Genomic DNA, 24,734 nt, shown 5'->3' on the forward strand with positions numbered 1-24,734 from the left:
TGTGTTCCTCTGTTTGTATGTAAGGATTGAAACGAAGGGTCGTGAATACAGAACACGTAAGGTAGAGTTCAGGGTGTGTTTCTGTGGATATTAGCGTCACTGTGGGGACACAAATCACGTCACAGACACATTATGGAGTGTCACTTTCCATTTGGTGACAAAAAGCGGGTCCCCACGAGGGAAAACCGTTACATTGTGGGGGTGAAGACTTGGTTTTTGGTGACGGTTAGCGTTGGGATCAGTCATGAACTGCTTATGCTCAAATTACAGAGGAATGAATGTAAGCCAATGCAATGTCCTCTTCAGTGACAAAAACATGTTTGTGTGTATGTGTGTGTGCGTTTTTTAAGGGCTGAGTTCACTCAGCCCAGTCAGCCCTTCCTTTCTTCACGCCTGTCGGAAATACTCTCCTGTCAAAGGCATGGCTGAACGGGTGCATCTCTCTCTCTCTCTCTCTCTCTCTCCCCACCTTTCTCTCTCTCTCTCTCTCTCTTTCTCAGCACAGACCACGGCTTCGTGCTATGAGGTCCTCCTCGCTCTCCAGCCAAGCGAGAGAGACCCCTCTCGCCATCACTATCGCCAGAGAGACGGCCTCAGGACACAAATAGGACGTGACACCCCGAGAGAGAGGGTGGAGGTGGAGGAGCAAGAGAAAGAAGAAGAAAAAGCACTCTCTCCTCTCGTCCTACCCCACTGCCTTGTCTCTCCTCTCCCCTCGGAAGGCCTACGGCTGCAGAGTGGTGGGGAAGAGACGCACATTGACATCGAGTTTGTGACAACCGATGACTCATGGTGAAGACATTTGAAGAGGAATATGACCTCAATTCAGTGATATATTTAATCATCTCATAGTCCATTCCTGTTACTGGTGTGTGGTTATCGCCTCATTTTCTATCCTTATATGAATTATTTCTTGGAGTATTGAAGTACTGAGAATGTTTATTGTAAGCAAAATTGCAATGCCTTGATGTAAAAATTACATCACAAGCATTAAGTCCTACATTTATAATTTGACTTGACGAGAAGAACAGAATGATCCATTAGTTAATTGAAAGATGCCTATAAAGATGTCAAGATACAGAATTATTGGGGAATATAATTTTATAATGCATTAGTGTGTAAACAGTGTTTAATTGTATAGTTATATTTAACTATATTATATACTTTTCTAATCTAGAATACTGCATACATATCATAAACTGATTCAATGCCTTGCATGTAAAATATTGATCTGACTACATCTGCCAAAAACTTTGGTAAATTTATACAATTATGGACAATATTCCCTGTGACATTATAAGTAGAGCAGAAAGTAGAAATACAATTAAATGCATAAGTCACTCAAAGTTATACTTAAAAAAAGGACTTAGAACTTAAATGTACTGAGAATATAAAGACAAATGATTTAAAGGTTACTACGAACTCCCATCTGCACGGATCTAGAAACAGCGTCGCCTTCACTGGAGCTGCGCACCTGAACGCTGGAGCACATGAAGCCCTTCAACATCCTAAAAATGTAAATACACTTCGAGGACTGCCAGAAGCAAAGTTGCTCCGCGTGACAACGCGAGTACCAGATAGACCGACTCTGCCTGCTGAAAACACACAAAGTGAGCTGACATGATACTTATCGACTGGTCCCCACGCTTGCCCTCCATGACCTCCCAGAGATAGACTGAGCGATAGTGATGGAAAGAAGACGAAGGAGGAAGACGGACCGGGAGAGAAAGCGACAGAGAGATGGTGCAGAGACACGCAGGAAGAGATGGAGCGAAGTGGAGTAGAGCATGGGAGATTATCCAGAGGCTGAATGAAAACACGTAGTGAGGTGATGAAAAAATAGAGACGAGATAACGAAGACATTGTGCTTCATGTTACGTAAAAAGCCAGATATGTAAAACATTCTTGTACATGGTGAGCTAAAGGATGCGTGTTCCCTCCGTGTGTTTGTCTGCACAGAGGATGAAGAGTTTTTCGTTCTTGCCCTGCTCTGTTCATCTTTCTCTTTTTCAGCGCGGGTCAGGCATCCATTTTAGCTGGGCTCTAATCTTCAGTGAGCGCTCCTACATTTTGTGAGCGAGGAAGCCAACACTCCTACATTTTGAGAGGGTGAGAGTACGCACACACTTTGGTCTCTGAGCGAGGCGCTGCGTGCTCCTACATCGTTATTTTTTTGTTTTGTTTTATTTCAAGGGCAGACAACAAGTAGCTCAACATCTGAAGGCGGTAAAATGCAGACTTCTTGTGAAAACATTTCAGCTGCACTGTACGCAGTATCTGAAGATCAGTATCTCACTCAGGGATGGGCGTTCAGCTTCTGGCAATTAAAAACAAATTTGTGAACAATATAACTGTTATATCTGAGGCAATACCACCTTGTAGTTTCGTAAGAAAGATGTTATGTTGCGATCGATCAGTTCGGCAAACGGCAAAAGGATTTCCATGTAAAACACAGACAGACTTTTAGATGCGGGAGCTGGGGAATAGCTGGAAGGGTAAATCTGACTTTTGAAGACTTTCCAAAACGAAGGACGTGAGCTCGTGTGACTTGAAGCCCGATGACAAAACCTGCTGATGCTGTGCCCCGTTTTATCAACCCCCGGGCTTCTCCTCAAGATTTTTTAGCCCCAAACGATCCCCCCCTTTTTTTCTTCCAGCCTTCACCCCTGTGCACCCCCCTGCTTCCCCCTTTCAAGCTCATTAAGTTAGGATGCCTTATCAGAGGGCACACTCACCCCTCCAAGGCCCGACACACATGCATGTGCATGCACACACACACACACACACACACACACACACACACACACACACACACACACACGCACACACACGTGATATTCAAGCTGGCTTGATAAAGACTATTGTTAATACATGCACACACACTCATCTCTGTCTCACACACCCATATTATATGGAGAAAAAGGAGGTATAGAAGCCCCGTACCTCCATTTTTTTCTTCTCCAAACCCTAACCCATCTCTCCCCGACCCCCACCACCGCCCTGCACTCTCCTCCTAATCAACTCTTCCCATCCCTTCTCTCTCACCCCCACTCACCCAGCTCTGGGGAGACACATTTTAGCAGAGAGGGAAAGATGGAGAGAAAGAGAGAAGGGGAACGAGGGAGAGAGAGACGGGGGAGACAGAGGGAGAGAAAGAGATTCACTCCTCCTCTCTGCTCTGCTGCCACAGCGGCTTGACTACAGAAGCCTTTGATGTTCTGCAAATTTCAAATTTCATTATAGAGAACCCCCTTCTCCTCTCCCCCCTCCCTCTCCCTCTCCCCCCTCTCTCCTCCCCCTCTCTGCTCTCGCGCTTAAACAAGCTTTTCTGCCTCACTCTCCCACACCCCCACCCCCAATGCTGAAGTTAAGAAACTGAAAGCCCTGCAGAAGAGACTCTTCATATGGGTTAATTATTCATTGGGCTCTGCTTGTATGTGCCAAATGTATGTCTCCGTGTGTGTCTGTACGTACATGTGAGTGAGTGTGTGTGAGTCATGGGCTGGCAGTGGGGTGGAATCTGGATTTTGTGATGCCTGTCTTATCTCCGATCGTCTTGGATCGCCTCCACCCACGCTCTCTTGTCACTCTACCGAACATGCACTTACTTCTCCTGATAAGAGAGCGCTGGCCTTTTCGGATAAAAACGCACACACACACACACACACACACTGACACACACACAACCTCACGTGCACAGACAGACACACAGCAAGACCTTCCTCTGTACAGATGCCATTTCCAAGCCAGGGCGTTTTTTTAGACTCAGCATCAATGCGGCAAGGCAACCATTTCAGGGCAGGAAGCTGCCATTTTGGTTCAGAGCGTGTCAGCTGCTTTGAGAAGATATGTGTCCCAGTGGCCCTCAGATGAAACTGGGGTGCCACTGAAGTGGTTGACAGATCGGTGGCGTCAGCAGCGTTTGTGGGGAGAGAGAAGGGGAGAACGAGGGAAAAGTCTGAGTGCTGTTTCGGCTTTGGATGTTTCATAAATGGGTGTGTTTTTTGAGTGTCTGCTGTAAACTGGGTTACGGTTCGCTTCTTTCCTCTCGCGCGGAGGTGACAGGAAAATAATGCTTGATATAAGACTTTTTTGGTAACATGAATGCATTACAACCGTAGCAGTTTATTCAGTATTTAGAATGTATGTCGCAGTCATTACATATCTTTGACGTACATTGTTGTTTTCAGAAAAAGTTAGGTTACTAAATAAATAAATGACATCAATTGTCAGCGGTGCCATGAATATTATTCAAAGGTTTTCAACACACAGCAAATATTTCTATACTGCATGGATTGATAGATACAAGAACAAGTTTACCAGGGATTTAACAGCATTGTAAGCTTAATAAAATAAGTTAAATATTACCGATTGTCTCATGAAAACAAGATCAAGCAACTGTTTATGGATTTGATTGTTAATATTTTTTCCAGTCTTCCTTTGACATTTTACCTCACAGACCATTTAGTTGCTGGTTATGTTGGCTTAAAGTTGAGTTTCAAAGTTCATTACATGATTATTGTAATATTCAATAATTAAGATATATTAAATATTATTTCCATTTGAACATTCACACTCATGTATTAAACTCATCCTCTCCAGTTGTGATTTTGATTGTAAAAACTGTGATTAAGAATTGCTCATGAACCTGGATGATGTGAGTGCGTGTGCGTGTGTGTGAGTGTGTGTGTGTGTGTGTGTGTGTGTGTGTGTGTGTGCGTGTGTGTGTGTGTGAGGGGTCAGTCAGTTGATAACCTGTCAGTCAGTCAGGCCCTCTGATCTGATTGCCTCCCGCTTTTTATTTTTTTCCCCCTCCATTTACCACCTTCCTGGTCTCAGCTGCCACTTCTCTTTGACCTCTGACCCCAGCCCAAGGCCAAAGTTGGGAGGTTGTCGCCGTGGTAACATGAACAGCCTCGTGGCTCATGACTGCTGACCCCGGGATCCCTAAGTAAGCATGACGATCATAATTTGCTCCCCTCCGCCCCCTGCCAGCTTGTTCATGAATTCCATTTCGAGAGGCGAGGGATGAACAAACGAACGAGATGCAGGGATCAACGGATAGATGGACTAATGGATGTAGGGACGGACAGATGGACGAAAGAACAAAAGGGAGACGCGTGTGCCACAGAAAGGACACACTTTTGAAATGAGTTTTGATGACCTAATGACCCTTTTCCTCTCATTCACTTTACGGAAGAGAGCCACCCATTGGATGGAGATGGAGATCAACTTAACAAGAGGTGGCTTTGCTTCACTAAACAGCATCAAACTCTAAGAGGTCACCACTCCAGAGACGGACGTTTTATTCTTATTCAAATAACTGGGACAACTCCAAACTACAGCTTAGTGCTGTTTAACGCCCCTCTCCCGAAAAAAAGGAATTACCAACATGATACAAAACACAAACATTTACGAGTGAAAGTAGCTAAAGAACATAGACCTGTCTGATGTTTTTAAAGTGTGGGCAGTGTTTTCTTATGTTACACCCGTAGATTGTACATAATAAGCGGACGTAGTCACCATCACATCACTTTGGGCTGAAGTTTTGAGGCCTTTGAGGTCAGCAGATTGTCTGTCGCCATATAAGGTTTTTTGTTTTTGAGAAACCAAAAGGGATGGATAAAAAGGATAAAATAGGATGGAGCCAAGTACAACTGAAAGCTGAAAAGATATGTGTGACTGGGTTAAAGTTGTAAAATCGACCTGTCAATCACAAAGTAGCCACACCCTAATGTGTATCCATGTCTATTTTAATCTAAATGAGATCATATTTTACAAAATAAACATCATACTGTGTTGAACAAGACGTGAGTCTACGATTGAGACGATACACTGCTTACTGAGGTAAAAAAGTGACAAGTGGAGTTCCCCTGAGGAGTTTCTCCCTGATGGCCATCAGAAATAACGCACTTTAAGTCACTAACGCGTTGCAGTTTGCCGACTGGTACCTCAACACTGAATAGAAGATTATAAAAAATATGGCATTATTCATTATTATACTATCATTTACACTTTTTCAACAGATGCTAACCGTTACTCTACACTTGTTCTGGTTAAATGCAACACAAAGCTTAAGTGTGTGTGTGTGTACTATACCTGCTGGAAGGCAACTTTGCTCTTCAAGGCGAGCTCGTGCTGAGTGGGGTTGGATGTGTAAATGGCTGAACGATACTGAGTACCGTGATCATTCTGCTGCCTCATACCTGCGTAAACACACACACACACATAAAAGGGACAATAAGACACCCCACAAATAAGCATAAGTACTTCAATCACCACAGAAAAAAAGTGTAATTTGCGTGTAAAAGGTTTTCACAATTATGTCATCATCCTGCATCTTGAATTCATGAAGCCAAATAAATTTAAAGATCACAGCAGATTTGGGCTTTCATTAGGGAGGCCTGCAGTGTGTAGGTGTATGGGCTCATGAAAGTGGGTGTATTTTCTTTTTCTTTGTCATCTCTGTGGCACTGTCAACATGTTCATCAGTTTTACATGTGTTTAAACTCAATCTTTGCTTCTTCTCATCATTCTCTTCTGCATTTCTTTTCTAAATCATTGTCCTTCTCAATCTTTGGCCTCCTGCGATGGGGCAGAGGAGAGTGTCACGTGTGTGTGTGTGTACTTCTTAAAAGGCTTTTTGTTATGTAATAGTATTAGTTTTTGTCTTGTTGTTGTGTCCACTTATTTCCCATTAAAAAAATAAATAAATATTAAGCACTATTACCTCATCATTTTTGGCTAATTGGGTGAATCGAAACGAGCTGTTAACACAACAATGGCCTATCAGACACAGAGCAACACTAGCATTAATTTGGAGTTGTGTTTGTGCCCAACAAACTTGAGTGGTTCACTACCCTTTTAATTCAGTTTTCGTATCCACCAAATCACAAGGGAAATATCTGGCAGCTAAATGCTCCGCTATGTTCATCAGCAAGTTGCTAACTTTTCTGCCATTTGCTGCAAGGCAGATAGGTGTTTTTTTGGTTGAGAACAGCAGTCTGCTGCAACTGGAAAAGGGTTGCGGAAAGTATGTTGGTTATATGTTGTAAAATAAAACTAAAACAATGTGTTGAAAGATGACACATTGCTTCCTAGAGCGGAGGGGGATTTGCAGAGACACTTTCATACTACAGGTTATGACTTGATCCAGTGTAAAGATAAAATGTTGATTAGTGCTTCAAATTGTAAAACAGGGTCTCTATAAGTTGCAATGTGTGGGTCAGGTCGTCAGTTTGTGTGAGGAAACGCGTATTGTGCTCTAACAGGAAAGAGAATGATGTCAAGTCTAATTACAATAAGCTCAGATGACGTGAGAACAGATGAAGAAAAACAGTATGAACAAATCTGCCATGCCACAGTTTTCCCTCACCACATATGTAGTTCAATTCAATTCAATTTATTTATTATAGCCCCAAAACACAAATTTGCCTCAGAGGGCTTTACAATCTGTACACATTCAGATAGTGCTCAACCCCAAAAGATTTCCTCATGAGAAAAGGTCTGTTGCCCATATAAGCTTTAACATGATTTACATTTTTTCCCACCACATACTGTGAGGCACCTGTTAATATCTACAGTATATGTAATGTGTTCTGTGTGGTGGGAGAAAACAGATTTTCCCTGAACAAGCTGGGGCCACAAGATGTTGGCGTCTCCCTGACACATCATATCGTGTTCTCTTTAGATTAAATGTTACCTTTCATCATCGAGTGTCACAATCTATCTGTGACAGGCTGTTCAGATATAATGGCTATAAGTATTCATCTGGTCTTCATTCAAATCGGAGTAGACAAGCAGACGTTGCTCGGTCTCCGACACACACTGAATGCCTCAGAGAATTTGCTTCACTGAAAGTGATAAAACTGTGTGTTGTGGAGATTACCCTGTTGAACGATATGTGTGCGTATTAGTCTTTTTTCTTCTTCTTTTGAACATATTAAAGAGAATAAGCGCTATACAGAACAATTCATTTTACTTTCATATCTGCTCCGAATAAAGCTAATGGACATTTCCATCACCTTTAAGTGAATGGCATTGTTACCATGAATAATTCATGCTAATTAATCAAATGTAAATTACTGTGTAAAATTTGAACCCATCTTCTATATTTCTATGAGCCTATAAACACACAATCCGAAACTATCATATTTCACAGAGTAGGTTTTTTTCCAAAGAAGTTTTCATTTCTAGAAATTCCAATGACGACAAAAACAAGCCAACCAATAAAACAATCACTGATAATCAATTTGCCCTATTTTTATTATTATTATTATTGGTATTATTATTATTATTTCCAGCAGAAGAAGCATATGAGCACACTTGGCTTGAGACATCCACAAGCCGTGGTATGATAAGATAACCATTAAGATTTGTATTAAAGGCCATGTATCACGTATGATAGACATAAATGATGAAAGCCAGCGCATTGAGGCTCATCTGAAATACCATTTACAAAAGCATGCTTCATTAGTGCCACCCACAGGACTTGGTACCACAACTTTTCTACAAAGTATTAAAAACTTGGAATAACGAGCTTGCCTCCGGTGTGGGCTATGTGAGTTAAGGATGGGTTTATTATAATAAGAACGAGAACGACGATCGTGTGATCGGTGGAATTAATTTTTTTCTTATGCACTCATACAACTATTTTGCAACCAATTCCTCAAGTTTTTAAGTTTAGTTTCTGTCAGCCATTTTTGTACCTGAATGAACTGGAACCAACGGAAAGCTCCGCCCCTTTCCTTGTGGTTGGCAACTGCAGCTATGAACTGCAGTATGTTGTATATGTGTGCAGTATGTTGCAGTATATGCAGTATGTTGTAACTGCAGTATGTTGTGGTCTGTTAGTAGCTGACACAGCTATTAAGGCTGAGTTTAAATCAAGTCCCCTTACCCGAACAACTAATCATTTCACAAGTTACCATGACACAATCACAGTGCTTAATGTGCTAATGTTAGCAGGTATGATTTTCGATTTAGCGCCAATCAAAACAAATCAAAGAGTGGAAGCTCGAGGGAATGTCATTAGCTTTGCAGGTAATTGGTCATTAATGGAAAGTATTAAACAAAATGAAGATTTGGTGAGCCTGCTTGATAAAGAGTTGGCACCGCCAAAAATATTACAACTCATCATGAACGTCTGTACTAAATTTCATGAGGATCCATCCAATTGAGATATTAATAACTGATCCACAGCGGTGGACTGACCTGCACACCACGATTGCCGTCCCTACGGCCATTATGCTTGTTTGGCTAAAAACATCCCCAATATCATATCCTACTATTTTTTTAAACATACCTTTTCCAAAGTAAATCATTTCCATCCATCTTATCTTTAATGTGTCATTCACAAATAAACCCTCTTACTTATATCCCTCTGCGTCCATCTCTACTGTCATCCTCTTTCTCTCCATGTCTGCAGTGTTGGATGTCGGCCATCTTGCCCCCAGCACTGTTGTTCAGTGACGAGGCTAATGGTGGCCCCTCCATCAAAGGCCACCGAGCCACTCTGCCATTGGCTTCCCACCAGAGCCTTTACTCTGATTGGCTGTCTGGCCGGGGTCTTGTAGCTTTGCTGCTCCCAATGACCTTCCATGATGACCCAGAGGTTCTAACCAGCTCTCACTCGCTCTCACACACACACACACACACACACACAGACACACACACACACACACACACGCATGTGTATACCTGTGCACGATCATGTATGGATAGTGCATGTATTAATATTGAGAGGAACATGTACATGCAAAAAATATATTTTTATAAAATATGGTATCATGGTTTGACTGAAAGAATTGGATTAACGCTATTTTAGCTAAACAGAATATAATTGATCTCCTATCTTACAGGAAAGGTAGACATTTAATATCTTGTATAAGAAAGTAAAGACGACTAAGGCTTTTCATCACAAAGAAACGGTTAATGATATGGAATATCAAAGAGAAGTCAAGAGACAAACACCCTTGAGTGGTAGTAGCTGCTTCCAACACAAAGACAATTAAGATTCATCAAATCTTCAGAGATCCCTCATCCATCGAACGAGGAGTTACTCCCTCATCAAAATATTAACACTATCCAAAATATCAGCCGAGGTTTTGACTGTACTAAATCCAAATCCATCCCCAAAAGCATAAAGTGCTCAAAGAACTACAACGGCAATCCCCCCCCCTCCTGCCTCCGACGTCTCTCTCTTGCTCTCTCCATTTTTAACAGCCCCTCCGTTATTTTCTCCATCCATCAAAGACGGCAGTAATTATTAATGAGAGCCTCCCTGTTCTTTCTGCATTATGCATGAGAGCCTTGCCTCAGAAAGCAGAGGGTAACGGGGGGGTGGACAGAAGGGGAGGGTTTCGGGTCATACACGTGCACACACACATACACACACCACCTCTCAGGGTCACTGACCTACGCCCACGAAGCCAAAATTATTAATTTTACTATATACCTCCCCCCGTCAATAAAAAGTAGCCCCTTTATAACAGCAGCCAAAATCAGACAAAATGGGAGGGTAAGGGGTGTTTTTAAGCCTCAGAGGGAGACATGCATAGACTTTTTGGGCTTGTTGTGTTGAAATCCACTGAGATTTCTGGCAACTCTGTAAAAATCTCTTCCAGTGTTTACCCTTGCATGCAAAAAAAAAAAGCAAAAGAAAAAAAATGCCACTGTTCAGTTTGTCCCTGCTGGCTGTTGAGGATAAAAGCCTCTTCACTTCTTCACTTTACCTTCACTGCTTCCTTCAGCAGATTGTGATCGTTCACCTTTTGTCTTTGACTCTTTCCTTATTCCCTCCTCACTCATTTCCCTTCACCTTCCATTCCCTTTTCTCATTAACCAAGTTCGACCCCAGTTCATATATCTCACGTGGAGGGCAGTGAAAGAAGGGTTGAAGATGCACCAAGCATACACCCGGCTTGTAATTTTAAGTTGCAGGCTCCAATATGTGTAATGTCCTTGTCCAGAACTGACGGCCTGACCCCAGCTTATTCTCCCCTAGTGTCTTTTTTACACAACGATCCTTCATCCTTTAACCACTGTATGAGCTGAGATTAGCCTCACCTCTCCACCTTCTTCTGTACCGTCCCTCCTTTCCCTTTCAGCTCCCTCACTCACACTGTATATCAGGATCAAATAGATGTAAAACAAGAAAAGATTGCAAATGAGGCCAATCCCCCCACCCCCCTCCCTTCAATTTAATTAGAGAGACGAAAGAATAAACATTTCAGCAGTCAAGCTACTGAATTGTCAGTGTCCGCAATTAAGAAATGTTTCTGCGTAATTGGTGACTTTTGCATCCTTCTGAACAAGGAGTAGAGACATTTGAAGTTAATTTCAGAATTATTGCACTTGGCAGTGCATGCCAATTAGACTGCAGCACAGTGAGCACTAATGAACGATCTGATATTTCTTCTTACTTTACTTCTTCATGGCTACCGCGTTCCTGCATTTCCCTACACGGTCACACAACCCCTTCAGGTCTGGAGAGAGAACCCTAACACTGCCCTGCGCCTGAGCTGAAACATCATCAAGGATTATTTGGAGGTGATAGAGTCTGATAAGCTAACGCCATTTCTATAATTATGTCCACAAAAAAAGTATACAGCAAATAAAAAAAAGAACAACTGCAATCTTCCGTGTGTGTGTGCGTGTGTGTGTGTGTGTGTGTGTGTGTGTGTGTGTGTGTGTGTGTGCGTGCGTGAGAGTACTCAGAGTTGTGCTGTACCCCGCGGTCCCGTTATGACTGTGTGCGTGCCAGCAGAGCCCTCTCCTCCTCTCCCCTCTCAGCTGCTATTTTTGCCCTGTTCTTATGTAAGCTGCTCCTGACGCGCTGGAGACAGAGGCAGAGTACGGAGTTGGGATGGTGAGAGCATCCCCAGCGGACACACACATACACTCGCCTGCACGTGCAAACACACACACACACAGAATATATATATATACACACACACTAAGGGGGCCTGAATATGTGACACATGCAAACATACATAGCGAAACCGAAAGTGAAGCTCTGCCGGCTGTCAGATGGTGGCACTACACATTCAGAGGGAACCTCAAACCAACAGTGGAACTGTGTTTGCCTTGGCAATAGTGCCGTGTATATGTGTAGATATGGCTCTAAGGCACACATCATGTAGATTACTGCAGTAACTTTCGTCATGCCTTTTAAAAATCTGTTACATCTCTTCCATTTTATTTTCTCGACTGCAGCAGTGCTCTCTAACATGATCACTTCATGGTTCTGGGCTTGTTGTCAGAGCACTGTGACTCTGGCCCTCACACGGGTTATTTTTAGTCACATCTAAACACGAAACTTGCTCTCCTGTTGTACTCAATTCAGTCCAGAAATGAGAGAATGCGTTACATTTCCCTTATTTTAAATCAGCGAAAATTGCTGGAATGTTTGCATGTATATTTCTATCATATTCTTGCTGGCATTTAATGAAATTAAACAATTTAAATAAATATGAAATATACTATCCAATGAGCGTGGCTGCAAATTTGCTACAAATATAAGGTCTAAAAGGTTTCTGTCCAGAGTCAGTTTAATTTTCGTGTCGGCAGTACATTTGACAGTAATGATTTTTCAAATGCAGCACATTTTATTTCAGAGGCAATATTTTAATTACAGTTAATATGATTTTGTGTGGCAACTCAATTTCCCAACACTGAAATTAATTGGAAATATTTCGGCTCTGTCTGCATTTGTCGGTTATTTGTTGTCAGTCATTATTATGCAGAACACTTATGCTAAGGTCTGTGTCTCTAATCACAGATCAGGTTGGGATCTGATGCTTATTTAAGTCGTAACCGTCTTTGTATTTTGCTCTTCCTTATCACTATCCCACCCCTCCTTTTCCATTTTATTTCTCCCATATTGTTTCAATTACGCTCATCTCAGCTTATCTGTGGGAGTATTTCAATTTCCATGAAAGGTGAACAAGAGCACAAAACTGTTTCACAGAAACTAAACAGACTTATGAAACAAGACTATACGAATAACTAATATGTATAACTTCAGCCTCCTCAAACGGACACGCATAACTCAACCCCCACAGCGTGCACACACGTGCCGCAATCTCCATAAATTAGGACTGTCAGTGTGTGTGAGGGTGTAATAACTGACACCTGGTAATGAGCACGCCATTTTCAGCCAACCAGTGCAGAGGGAAGGGGTTGGGTTGGAAGTGTGGGGGTGGCAGAGGTCACACAGGTCAGGGGTCAAGGTCACCTCCTGCAGGGTTTGGCTTTAGATGGCTGAGGCAACCCTAAATTGAGGGATGTGGTGACATGGGGGGACATGTGGGTACCCCAACAGGGAATTGGCGTGTGTCGCAGCCAGCTGGGGTGAAGGTATTATATAAGGGAATATTCATGCTCCTTTTAATTGTCAAAAGTAACTGCCACCAGCGTGACTTGACAGCTGGAAGACAGCTTGATCTATGTCTATTTTTGACCATTTCCACGCCTGTGTTTGCATGATTAGATCAGATTAGATATTCCTTTATATAAGCCTACATATAACGTATATACCCCGTACAGCAACTCGTCAACGCAGCCCCCAAAAAAAGAAAAGAAAAGCTCAAGGGGATGTAAATGGTCACCATAACTGATTTGATTTAACTGCACTTGTCTACTTAAAACAACTTTAATATATATATATATATATATCTTTTCTACCATGTGACTCCACCGTCTACCTTTAAGGATGGTGTGCATGTACGTGAAGACGCTATCAAATGAGGACAGACGCCTCAGCCATTTTAGCTGTGCATTTGTGTTTTTGTGCCTATCGCTGTTCACTGACGCAGCATCAGCAGTCCACGCCATAAATACTGCATGGCCTCAAAAAATAGAGAGGATGGAAGGAACGAGGTAAGAGGAAGGAAAGGAGAGGAAAAGAGATGAGGAGGAAACAAAGAGGAGGGGAAAAGCCTTGGTTGTTAAGAAGAAGGGCGGCGGGGAGGGGAACGGAGGAAGAGATGGGAGAATGGGGAAAGTGTGTGTGGGGGGTAGGGGGGCGGGGAGTAGAGAGTGACTAAGAGATAAAAGTGGAGTGAGTGGATGCGAGTGTGTTTGTGTGATGAGCGGATGGCCTCGGGGAGCGGTCGACTCACTGCGCTGCTCTGCGGATGTGCTGACGGGCTCCAGGCCGTTTGCTCACTCGCCCCTTCGCTCGACTCGCTGCAAAGAGGACAGGGGTGGGGGGTGCAGGTGAGACAGCGAGGTTTGGGGGGTGGTTATGAGGGAGTAGGAGAGCGGGAAACTGGGGGAAGAATGTGCAAAATGGATGTGTGAAAGAACGGAAAGGCGGAAGAGAAGAGGCATAGGAAATCACAGAAAGTGAGAGAAGAGCAGCGGAGGTGACCTTCTGTTTGAATAAGTTAAGGAGCAAAACAGGATGTTAAGGCAACTATGAAAGTAGCAGAAGAGTATAAAAGAGGGATGAGTTGACAGGTTGACAGGGTAAAGCAGTCGCCAGATGCTTCTTTCCACCACTGGGAGTTAAGGGGAAACAGGGCCCATGTTCAGTAACAAGGAAGTATCCAATAAACCAAGTGACATGCCATGTGAAGTTGTGTGCACTCTCTTCAATGCATTCACAGTGTGTACGTGTGTGTATGTGTGTCTGTGTGTGTGTTCTGCCTATCCACATGTACACCAATGGAGAAAAGAAAAGCTGTCTATGAGTAGGCATAATGAGCACTTGTGCATAATGTGAAGTGAACAGTATGCTCGAGTATGGAAATGTGTGCACAATTGATCTGCAGAGTGTGAAAGAACAGCAAGATGTGTTTGTGTCTCACCAGTGATCATTCTAAATTCATCAAATCATGTGTTCAAGCCCCACGATGAAACAGAGCCCTCCGTTGCTCTCTGACATGAACGCGTGACTTTGACTGTTTGGAGCTCATCTGTGCTCGAGTGTTCCCATGTATGTTGCTAAAGAGTTGCAGACGTAAGAAACTTATAATATGGGAGCGTGTTGGATGGGGGGTCTTTATGCAACATCCCAGGGAAGCCAGCAGATTGAGACTAGTGTTGCTGAATATGGAAAGAGGGCACACAGCAAAGGCTGCTGGGAGTTTCTGATTGGCTGCTAATGTTGCTATCCAGGCTGGGATTGGTGGAGTTTACGCAGCCCGACATCACGTTGTTGGGACTAAACCCTTTTGAACTGAGGCAAAGCAGAGAGGCACAGATCTCAAAACACATACACACACACACACGTATGTACATACACACTTTCAGATACATACCCACGCACACGCATTAAAAGGAAGTATTGCATGCAACTGAATATGCATCTGTACATGATAATTCCGCAAGCACTCCAACATAGAGTGTATGTATAAATTAGGATGGGCTCTGTGTTGATCGTGTTAGAAGAAAACAGAATCCGTAATGTTTCTGGGCTCGTCTCCTTATATAATGATCTCTAGTGAATCTGTGCAGTTGAAAGGGAAAACGGCAAACTTCCTTAATTTCGCCATTCTCTTTTAAGCCAGACTCGAAGGTGGACAGAATAAATTGGAGCTTAAGCATGCGTGAAGGCACAGCCAGCGGGCCCCTTTCCACCACTCCACGCCACATTTGTCAAATCAGAGGTATTTCTGCTACACGTGAACCCTGAATCAGGAAAGATGGAGACACGGCAGGGATTTACATTGAAGTCACGCACAAGGAGCAACACTCCTAGAAAAAAAAAAGTATACTTGAGTTTGTAGTCATTATTGCGTTCGGTTTTAACTGTAACAAAGATATGTTTTTTTTGTTCATCGTCAGTACGCTGCATGCTATTAATAAAACATGAGATGAGACAAGGGAGTGAGTCAGGGGAAATGCATGACTACTCTTCTGGCCTCACTGCCTTTGCCCCGTAGCGTGTTGGCTCGACCTACACCTCTGCCTGTAGTAAGACGTGTCTCTGCCTGGCTACAGTGAACAGGAGAATCTCCTCTGATCGGGATTAGTTACTTCCGCTGCTGCCACTTTTTTGTCAACCCACTTCTAGTTGACCAGGGGAAGTGGAATGTGAAGAACATATGAAGACAGACGGCTGTTCTGTCAGCTGTATGTGGTAGATGCACAAACATGGCCGGTGTCTGAGAAAACAACCATGACGGATGCAAAAGAACTGACAGAACTGATGTGGGCCACGTCACTAAGTGAACAAAGCTTGTTTTAAGGCTGAGGGTTGGGCTCATAAATCCTTCATCTATCTCTTCCCAACATGTCATGCCCCTCCTTACATTCAATATGAGTGAACAGAGTACTTCTTTGCCCGTCCTTCCTCTATCTCACTCACACACGCACACACACATTCATACATGCCCTCCTGGTGCATTAATGTTCTTACATCACCTCCTCCAGTGAGCAGAGAAAACACGAGAGCAAGAAATTCAAAGAGATGGAGTGATGGGTTCTGGGGGATGGGGTTCTTCTCGCCGCTGGAAGGAGAGGTTGGGGGGTTGAGAGACGGATGGGGAAGAGACGTGTGTCACTGAATAGGAGAGAGGTCAGAAGACCAGGGTTCAAATGCGATGCAGTTAAACATATTCGGCCCACTGTACAGTGTTTAGTGTAGCAATATGGATCAGAACCCAACCTGAGTCAAAAATATATTTGCAAATAACTATTTGTTTCCATTGAATAAAATCTTTAGAATTTCTGTCAAAGGATTAATGCTCCCCAAGAAACGCATGCACAATAAAAATAAATAAAAAAATGCAACTTTTGAGCTTCAAAGGACCAAATTTAGTATCATAATGGCATCAGTCTGAGGCCCTTGTGTGAGGTGGATGACAAAAGACTGGTTTACATTGGATAAAATACATACCATAAACACAGAGAGGGTTTTTTTTTTTTTTGCAGTTAGGGCTTGAACATGCACCGCACTGGTGTGCCTCTCCATGGATGGCTGGATCTCAGACACATTAACACTGTCTGGCATTGACTTACACCCATGAGACCTCCCCCCATCACACACAGGCACACGTCTGGGCATCATCCTTCTGCTCTAATACACCCTGTGACCCTCGGGATGGGTCTTATTTGAGGACGAAGTTTTGCGTTTGCGTGCATGTGTATGTTGCTACCTTGTGTAGGATCATGGCTTTCCCAAAAGCTCTTGAGCAGTTCCTCGAGGCCGACATCTTTAGGGGAGAAGACCACCCTCACCACCTCAGTGTGACCCGTCAGACCTGAAGGAGAAACACAAACCAAGCTAAATGGAATTTACACTCACTGCTACCTCCTCCTCTGCTTTCCTTTACACACTTAAACATGTTGATGACAATTGACTATCACCGAAATCTTGATGTCTGCATGTCTTGTCAAACAACAACATTGCATGTTGAAGATCGCAAATAGAAGATTTTCAGTAGCATTCGTGTGTAGTGTAGGTGTCATTGAGTGCATGTGCATGTGCCCGGGTAGAAGACATTCAGGGTGAAACCGCACTTATGGCAAAATGGGAGTCATAGAAAAGGAAGATGAAGGATAAAGGAGAGAGACAGAGAGAGACAGAGAGAGAGAGAGATAGAGAGAGAGAGAGAGAGAGACAGAGAGAGACAGAGAGAGAGAGAGAGAGAGAGAGAGAGAGAGAGAGAGAGAACAGGTTAAGGCGTATGGTGAAAGTAGCCAAAAGCACACAGACACTCACTCATGTGTGCAGCTGCCAGGACCCCAAAGCTTCAACAAGCTGCCTGCAAGCGTTCTCCAACTGGGGGGAGGCTTTAGGTCACACATTCAGGTGTATGGGCACAGACACACACATGGCAGAAAAGATATACTCACACACCTCATCGCAAATATATACCTTTGCTGAATGTAAATACAGAAGTGTTAGGATTGTGTCAATAATAGCCATTGCCGTCTCTCACACATTAGATTACACAGACACATGCACAAGTGTACACACGCACGCGCACACACACACACACACACACACACACACACACACACACACACACACACACACACACACACAGTATAACATACACAAAGACATGTCCGTACAGATACATGCATCAGGTGCGTTGCAGACAATAGGAGAAGGGCTGCCAAATTCATGAATCTGGCCTGAGACCCACTTTCTGTCTCGAAGTGACACTTGCCACCAACAAGGGATCATCTCATGCCGAATGAATATGGAAGACTTCACCTCTTTTAACAGTTTCTTAAAATCAAGGATGGCACGCTTTTTAGTGGATGCCAGCAGTCTGTCACGAGTACCTGACAATGAACAAGACAGTGTTTGCTGGAGCTGTTGTACATATAATATAATAAAGGATATATTATCAGAGTATGTTTACCTTTTTTGCTATGTACATTATGTCGATGTTAGCCATAAAGTAATGCATGGATGTGTGTACGTGGGCTGTGGATGTGATGAATGTACACAAACAAAGAGAGGAGGCAGCAGGGTGGACCTCAGCTGTAGGAAGAGAGAGGCATGTGCCAGCTTATACAGCCGAAGGCCCAGGTGAGCTGTCAACCAATTGACTACTGAGGTTGGCAAGGGGCAGCTTTCACAATACACAGACTGCCACCACATGCATACATTTTGCTGCGGTTAAAGCCAACATTGAGTTGGGTTGTCGGCTAGCAGTCATGGTGAAGGACAGTCAAGACCTGCTGGGAAAAAAGAAACTGCATGCACAGTGATTTTTCACGCTTGTCCCATCTGAAGGGGGTGAAAGGCATGAAGAAGTGATGCCACTAAAGCTGCTTGAGATTCAATGTTTTGCTGAAGGACACTTCAGCAGGGTGAACAGCCCTCTGGGTCAGAGTGGCCTCCCAAATCACCATGACATCCTGTTGGCTTTTTTGTTTAATTGTTCTCTGCTGTTGGATACGGTAGAACTTGATTTCATCAAGAGAACGTCATTTACCAGGAAAAGCCTCCTCTTGTGGTTGTGAGAGTGGTTACTGTCCTCTCTAAGTAGGAAAAACAGAAGTAGCATGGTGTTGTTACACTGTCTGTGGAGTCAACAAAGCAGGTGACATTGACTAAAGGGACTGCAGTTACGCCTTGTCCCGTACGTTCAGGTTTCTTTTAACCATGATGTTTCCCTAACCATAACCAAAAGTTGTACTTAAGCACGAAGGGTAACAGAATCAACTGATTAAGACTGCAAAAAACGACTCTACTGTGAATTAGTCGAGATAAAATATGCTGATTGGTAAAACCGTCTAGCCGTCTCTCAGCTGTCTGTGTTGTCTGTCCTCTCAAGACAAATTTGACTGCAACTCAACCTCTCCCATTTCTGTCTGTCAGACCGTCCACCTATCCATCTGCCTGTCCTTCCATCCTTCCCTGGCTCCGCTGACAGTTCCATCAGCCCCTTCTTTCTGTCCGTCTCTCTGTCCGTCCAGCTGTCTGTCCTGCCCTGGCTGTGTTGACAGCTCCTCGGTCTCATGCCGTCGCAGTGTTCTGCTCCGTCATGGCCACTGGAGCGACGCCTGCAGTCTCTCAGCCGATGGACAGGCAACTATTCTCTCTTCCACTTTTTTTCGCAAATTTTCTTTCCCCTCAAAAGTATATTTTATCCATTTCCTCACTTGCTGCAGCTCTCAGTCTCGCTCTTTTTCTGTCATCTGCCTCCATCTCCATCCTACTTTATAGCTGGCCATCTTGTTGCTGGGACGCTGACAGAAAGGGGGAGAGGCAGACAGATAGGAAGCCCAAAGCGTCTTAAAACCTTCTCGTCATGTCCCCCACGCTACACCTGCATCTACACTACATGCCTGCGTGTAATAATGAGTGCTCGGAAATGGAGGAGCCCCAAACTAACAGTTCACGACTCCTGATACACAGGACAGGCATGCCGAATAAGAGCGAGCTCGACATCTTCCTCTGAATTATATATTGCTCTGCATGAATCTATTTGAATCTCAAAATGAGGAAAACGAACAGAAACAAATTTGGACGTCGACAGAAAATATTTTCATGGCTTTGATAGCAAATTCCCCGAAACCAAGCCATATCGCAGTCTCCGGAAAAGAAGCCGGTTCATGGCGCTTCATACGCAGTAACCTCTGTTTGCAAAAAACGCCGCAGTATAGCACAGTACAGAGCCCAATCCTTACAAGTAGGTCATGGGGGGGTGGGGACGGGGGGTGCAGCCCATCTGGAGCAGTGCATTCTGAGTAGTTGACTGCAGATGAAGGGAAGGCGGCGAAAGGATGAGAGCGCTGTACTTAAAACACGACTCTGTATCTTTTTCTTTTCCCTTTGCAATTTTTGGTCTCTTGAACCCTGACTGATTTCACAGAGAAATGTCCTGCCAACCCACTTCACCTCCTCCCGGGGAGGGAGCACGATCAGGTAACATATATCAAAGTGTTGAGATCATGCATATGTGAAAGTGTGCACATTCGCACATGAGGTGCCGCGTGTATTACCTGAGCAGACCTCTTGGTAACTGGGGTTGGGTGTAAAGCCGCCGGCAAAGCCCACCTGTGTGGTGTAGACTCCTGGAAGCCGCCAGAAAAGTCTCTCAGCACCCCAGAAACAGCCTAACCCTGGACAGAATAACCACATGCAAACACACAACAACAGCATCAGTGCAACCATAAGATCCACACATTTTATCAAAATGTGTCAATAACTACAAGCTGGTTACAGGATTCCATATCGGGTTCATTGTGATGACACAAATGTGTGATTATGCAGTCTCACCAAACATGATGGTCTCCATGCCTTCTGGAAAAGGCTCCACGGTGGGATTCCCATTGGCTGCATGTTTGTCTGTTAAACAAAACAGTGTGCAAATGTGAAATGAAATCTTAACACCAACAACACAAATCACAGCCTATGTGTGCAGGGGCCCACTGGCGGCCTCGACGAGGCCTCGTCGGCGCTGCATTAAAGGATGACCCAGGCCAGCGGATCAGAGGCTGAGGCTTCTGTGGTGGAAGACAGTTAAGAGATTACACGGCTTTAACGGCCATTCTACCCCTGCTGTCCTCCTCTCAATGTCCACAGTTAAACACTATCACACAGTTATTTCCTATATGCCTTCAAATGTGAGTGTTTCTAGCGCTCGGCCTGGCATCATTGGGTGTCCACATAGAAAACGCTCCGGGGGCACGCACCTGCGCAACCTCACTAAGTTAAAAATACCCGATAAGTAAAACAAACTGGAGTGCTGAGAGATGGCAGGGGGGTGGCACTCTACTGCTAACGGTGGTGCATGGAATTAAGAGCGCCAAAAAGGAAGTGTGTGTGTGTGTGGTTGTGTGTGTGTGTCTGTGTGTGTGTGTGTGCGTGTGTTAGCTTGTAGCCCACAGATGTGTGAGGAGGATTAGGATTTAAGAAGACTGAGTTGACTTAGCGTGCAAATCTCCACTAAGCAAGGCTGGTTTGTACTGCAACTACTAATATTAGTCTACAGATAAACAGGCCACAGGGTACACTAAGAGCTTAGGCACAATGGATGCTTGCTCTGAGTTTGACGTGTGATTGCTCTCTGGCCGCTAAGTGATGTGTGACATTGACCTGAATACCAACCATCTCTAATCTGAGTCATAGTAGTTCATTTCCTTGATAGGCCTGGATGATCTAAAACTGGTTTTAAACAGGCCTGAGTCTAGTTACCTGCAGTTTATTTCAGACCGAGTGATGACTGTAACGCCACAGAAGCATTGAACAGAAACAATAACTTGACCTTGACCTTAAAGATGAACAGTATTTTTAAGAATACAGGAAGCAAAAGAAGCACCAACACACATGAGCTGATGATATCTATCGTGGTGTGCCACCTTTAGGACACTTTTTTTATACTAGACTAAAGTCATGCAGAAGCATGAATGACTTCTAAAAATGTCACGAGGCCTGGGCTGCCTTCAGGCAGTCACTTCCTGCCCTCCTGTTGAGCAACAGCTCTGTCTTTTAGCAGCAGGTTGTTTGACGCTGCCAGGTCATGTTCACGGGCACAGTCAGCTGCAATCAAAGTATATCTGTGTCAGTGGCTGTACTGGCTATAAATTCTCAGTCCACAGGGGTGACTCAAAGTGCTCGGCGGACAGGAGAGATCTTCTTCCTTCTTCTGTGAATTTGTTGAGTCTTCATCCTTTGCTCACTCTCACCCTCTTGTCCTGCATATTTTGGCCAAATTGATACAAAAAAAAAAAAAGTACTAAGTTGCCAAATGACGGAGAGAGAAAAGGTGAGAGTAAGAGAGAGACAAGTGTGCGATAGAGGAGGAGGAGTGGGAGGACGAGAGAGCCGCCTGCCAGGACAATAAAAGGAGTAAATAGCCAGTGAGAAGCAACAGATGAGGGTAGCAGAGAGGCAGTGAAGGATTCTTTTGGCTTTCAGACCACCATGCCTTTGGGCGCCGTAAAAAAAAGACCAAGCACTTCATCCAAGAGAGAACACAGAGAAAACAAACAAGCAAACAAATAAACAAACAAAAAAAAGAGAGGTAGAAATGAAGACAGCCAAGAACACGCCGACACAGCACTGACCAGAGCCAACTCCGATGCCCCCCCCCACCCCTCTCCCCATCCTCTCGTCCATCTCAGATGCTCTCCATCTTCGCTTCACACCTTCCCATCATCCCTCACTCCCCACTTACAAGCATGTATCCACCCTCCTGCACACACACAAGCACGCAATCAGCCGCACAATCCCTCGCACACCGACCTCTGCTGTGGGTATTTCTCCCATGGAGCAGCTGGCAGAGGTCCAGGTAGTGCCAGGCTGGCTCCTTTCACTCTGTCTAGCCCAGCATTCCCCCCCTGCCAGCCCGGCGCCCACACCCTATTCTGCCAGAATCACCCCACCTAACACAGAGAAAGAACTGGCTGAATACCCTCACTACGCTGCCTCACTACGCCAGCAAAAGAAAGAACAGAGGACGACAAAAAACAAGCAGGGAGGGTTACTGACTGAGTTTACAAAAGAAGAAAAACGAGCTGAATATGGGGGAAGGAGTCATGAAAAGGATTTTTTCCCCCCAACTTGGATGAGATATGGGCGTAATTTCTTTTGTGCGCCTTTGTTTTTGAGGATATCTGGAAAGCGCAGTGCAGGCTATACAGTGCAGCGGGAATGAAGCGGAATACTTTGGTCAGCTTTTGATGCTTTTAGCATTGTGGTTGTGGGCGGCAGGACCTGAACCAAAACATCGGACCCCACCACTCTGCTTGTATCATGGTTACCATCCGTCAACAATCTGTTGCTTAGCGGATAACGTCCAGTTTGAACTGTTTCGGATTGGTATTTAGTCTTTGTTACCCTTCGATTATACCCATGGTCCTGTGTTTCTCACCCGTAAAACTGAAGTCCAAGCGCTGCTGCCCCCTCATGCAGAAACACGGGAGAGGTACTATCCCTGGATGCCAAAACTGGCGACGGAAAGGTCGATTTCCAGGCTGCTCAGTTTATTTCCTTCCAAAAATCTATTCTCTCTCTCTCCCTCTCTCTCTCTTCCTCTTCCCTCCCTCTCACTATTCCTCTTTCTAGCTTCACACAGGTTGGCAGAGAGTCAGGCACGAGTTGTCGGAGGAGGCTGAAGCTTTATACTGGTGCCAACTACCCTCCGCTGTATGGGTGCATGGGTAGGGGTGAGAAAGAGTGGGGCAAATGAGGGGAGGGGAGGAAAGAGGCAAGGCTGGTTGGAGGTGGTCGATTTTTAAAACCAGTAAGAGGTGAGTCAAATAACTTATTTTTTGCTGTGGCCTAAACAACCCAACTCGGTGACAAGCGCTCACATACATTGCTAGCGGCCACTGTTTAGGGCGGTGAAAGAGTCTAGACGCTGAAGAGCACATCTTTGAAGGCATCCATGCATTCCATACATACTGTATCCTAGCAACGGAAACAGTTGCTATGGAGAAGACTACCTACTATAGCACTGGCTCCATTATCCCCTGCAAGCAAGATGGAGGCACATCCTGTTGGTGCCTGCATGAATATCTTTACTCAAATATCGATCTGACGAGGGAAGACAAGAATGGCATCCACATGGTCAGTACAAAGGAATAAAAGAATCTTGTTTTTACCTACTTAAAAGGAAAAGGAAATCATACTGAAAACAACCTCTTAAATCTCCATTTGCAGAGATACCAAAGCAAATCTGATTTTCTATACAACTTATACTCTCCAGTGTCACAGGATGCTAGAATCCACCCCAGCATGCAATGGGCAAGATGCAGGATACACAATTCAGGGACTCCAATCCACGTTACTGACTACAGAACTGCTGAGAGAACCAATGCAGACATGCAGTGGACAAGCACACTCCCAAAACATTCTATATTTCAGCTTGGGTAAGACTGCAGGACGTGTTTGCACTAAACAGTACGTATCATTTAGCAACAGTGCTGTGCCAGAAGAGCAAATCTCTCTATCTCTTTATCTACTGACGGTTTGTTTTTGTGCTTTCCAAATTCCTTACATATTTTCGTCCTCTCTGAGCTTATGGCAAAAGACAAAAAAACAAGGGCATCTTGAAACAGCGGAGATGGGAAAAACAACAGAGCAATAATGCCAGAAATATATCTTCACCATGAACCTGCTTTGAAGAGTTATAGTGAAGCATGTTACAGAGATTGATTTTGGTCAGCTGACCTCCCCCATCCTGTTTGGAAGAAATATTGGCAGTCTATCCTGCACTGACTCAAAATAATAGCTACTGTGCCCCTACCATGTAGCAATCTGCCACTGGATCATTCTCGCCAAGGTCATAGAGTACATTACACAGAGAGCAGCGAGG

At 44.2% G+C, this 24,734-nt stretch overlaps 1 protein-coding gene across 1 annotated transcript in view; it reads right to left on the reverse strand.

Moving 5' to 3' along the window:
- msrab (methionine sulfoxide reductase Ab) overlaps positions 1-24,734 on the reverse strand; it is a 30,341-nt gene that overhangs the window by 3,963 nt on the left and 1,644 nt on the right. Inside the window, 4 exon segments of the mRNA XM_068580232.1 lie at positions 6,100-6,206; positions 17,106-17,210; positions 20,416-20,535; positions 20,693-20,761. Coding sequence (XP_068436333.1) covers positions 6,100-6,206; positions 17,106-17,210; positions 20,416-20,535; positions 20,693-20,761 — 401 coding nt within the window.

Source organism: Clinocottus analis, unplaced genomic scaffold (genome assembly GCF_023055335.1).
Source record: "Clinocottus analis isolate CAN_PGR_092001 unplaced genomic scaffold, fCliAna1.0.p SCAF_17, whole genome shotgun sequence".
NCBI classification, from domain to species: Eukaryota; Metazoa; Chordata; class Actinopteri; order Perciformes; family Cottidae; genus Clinocottus; species Clinocottus analis.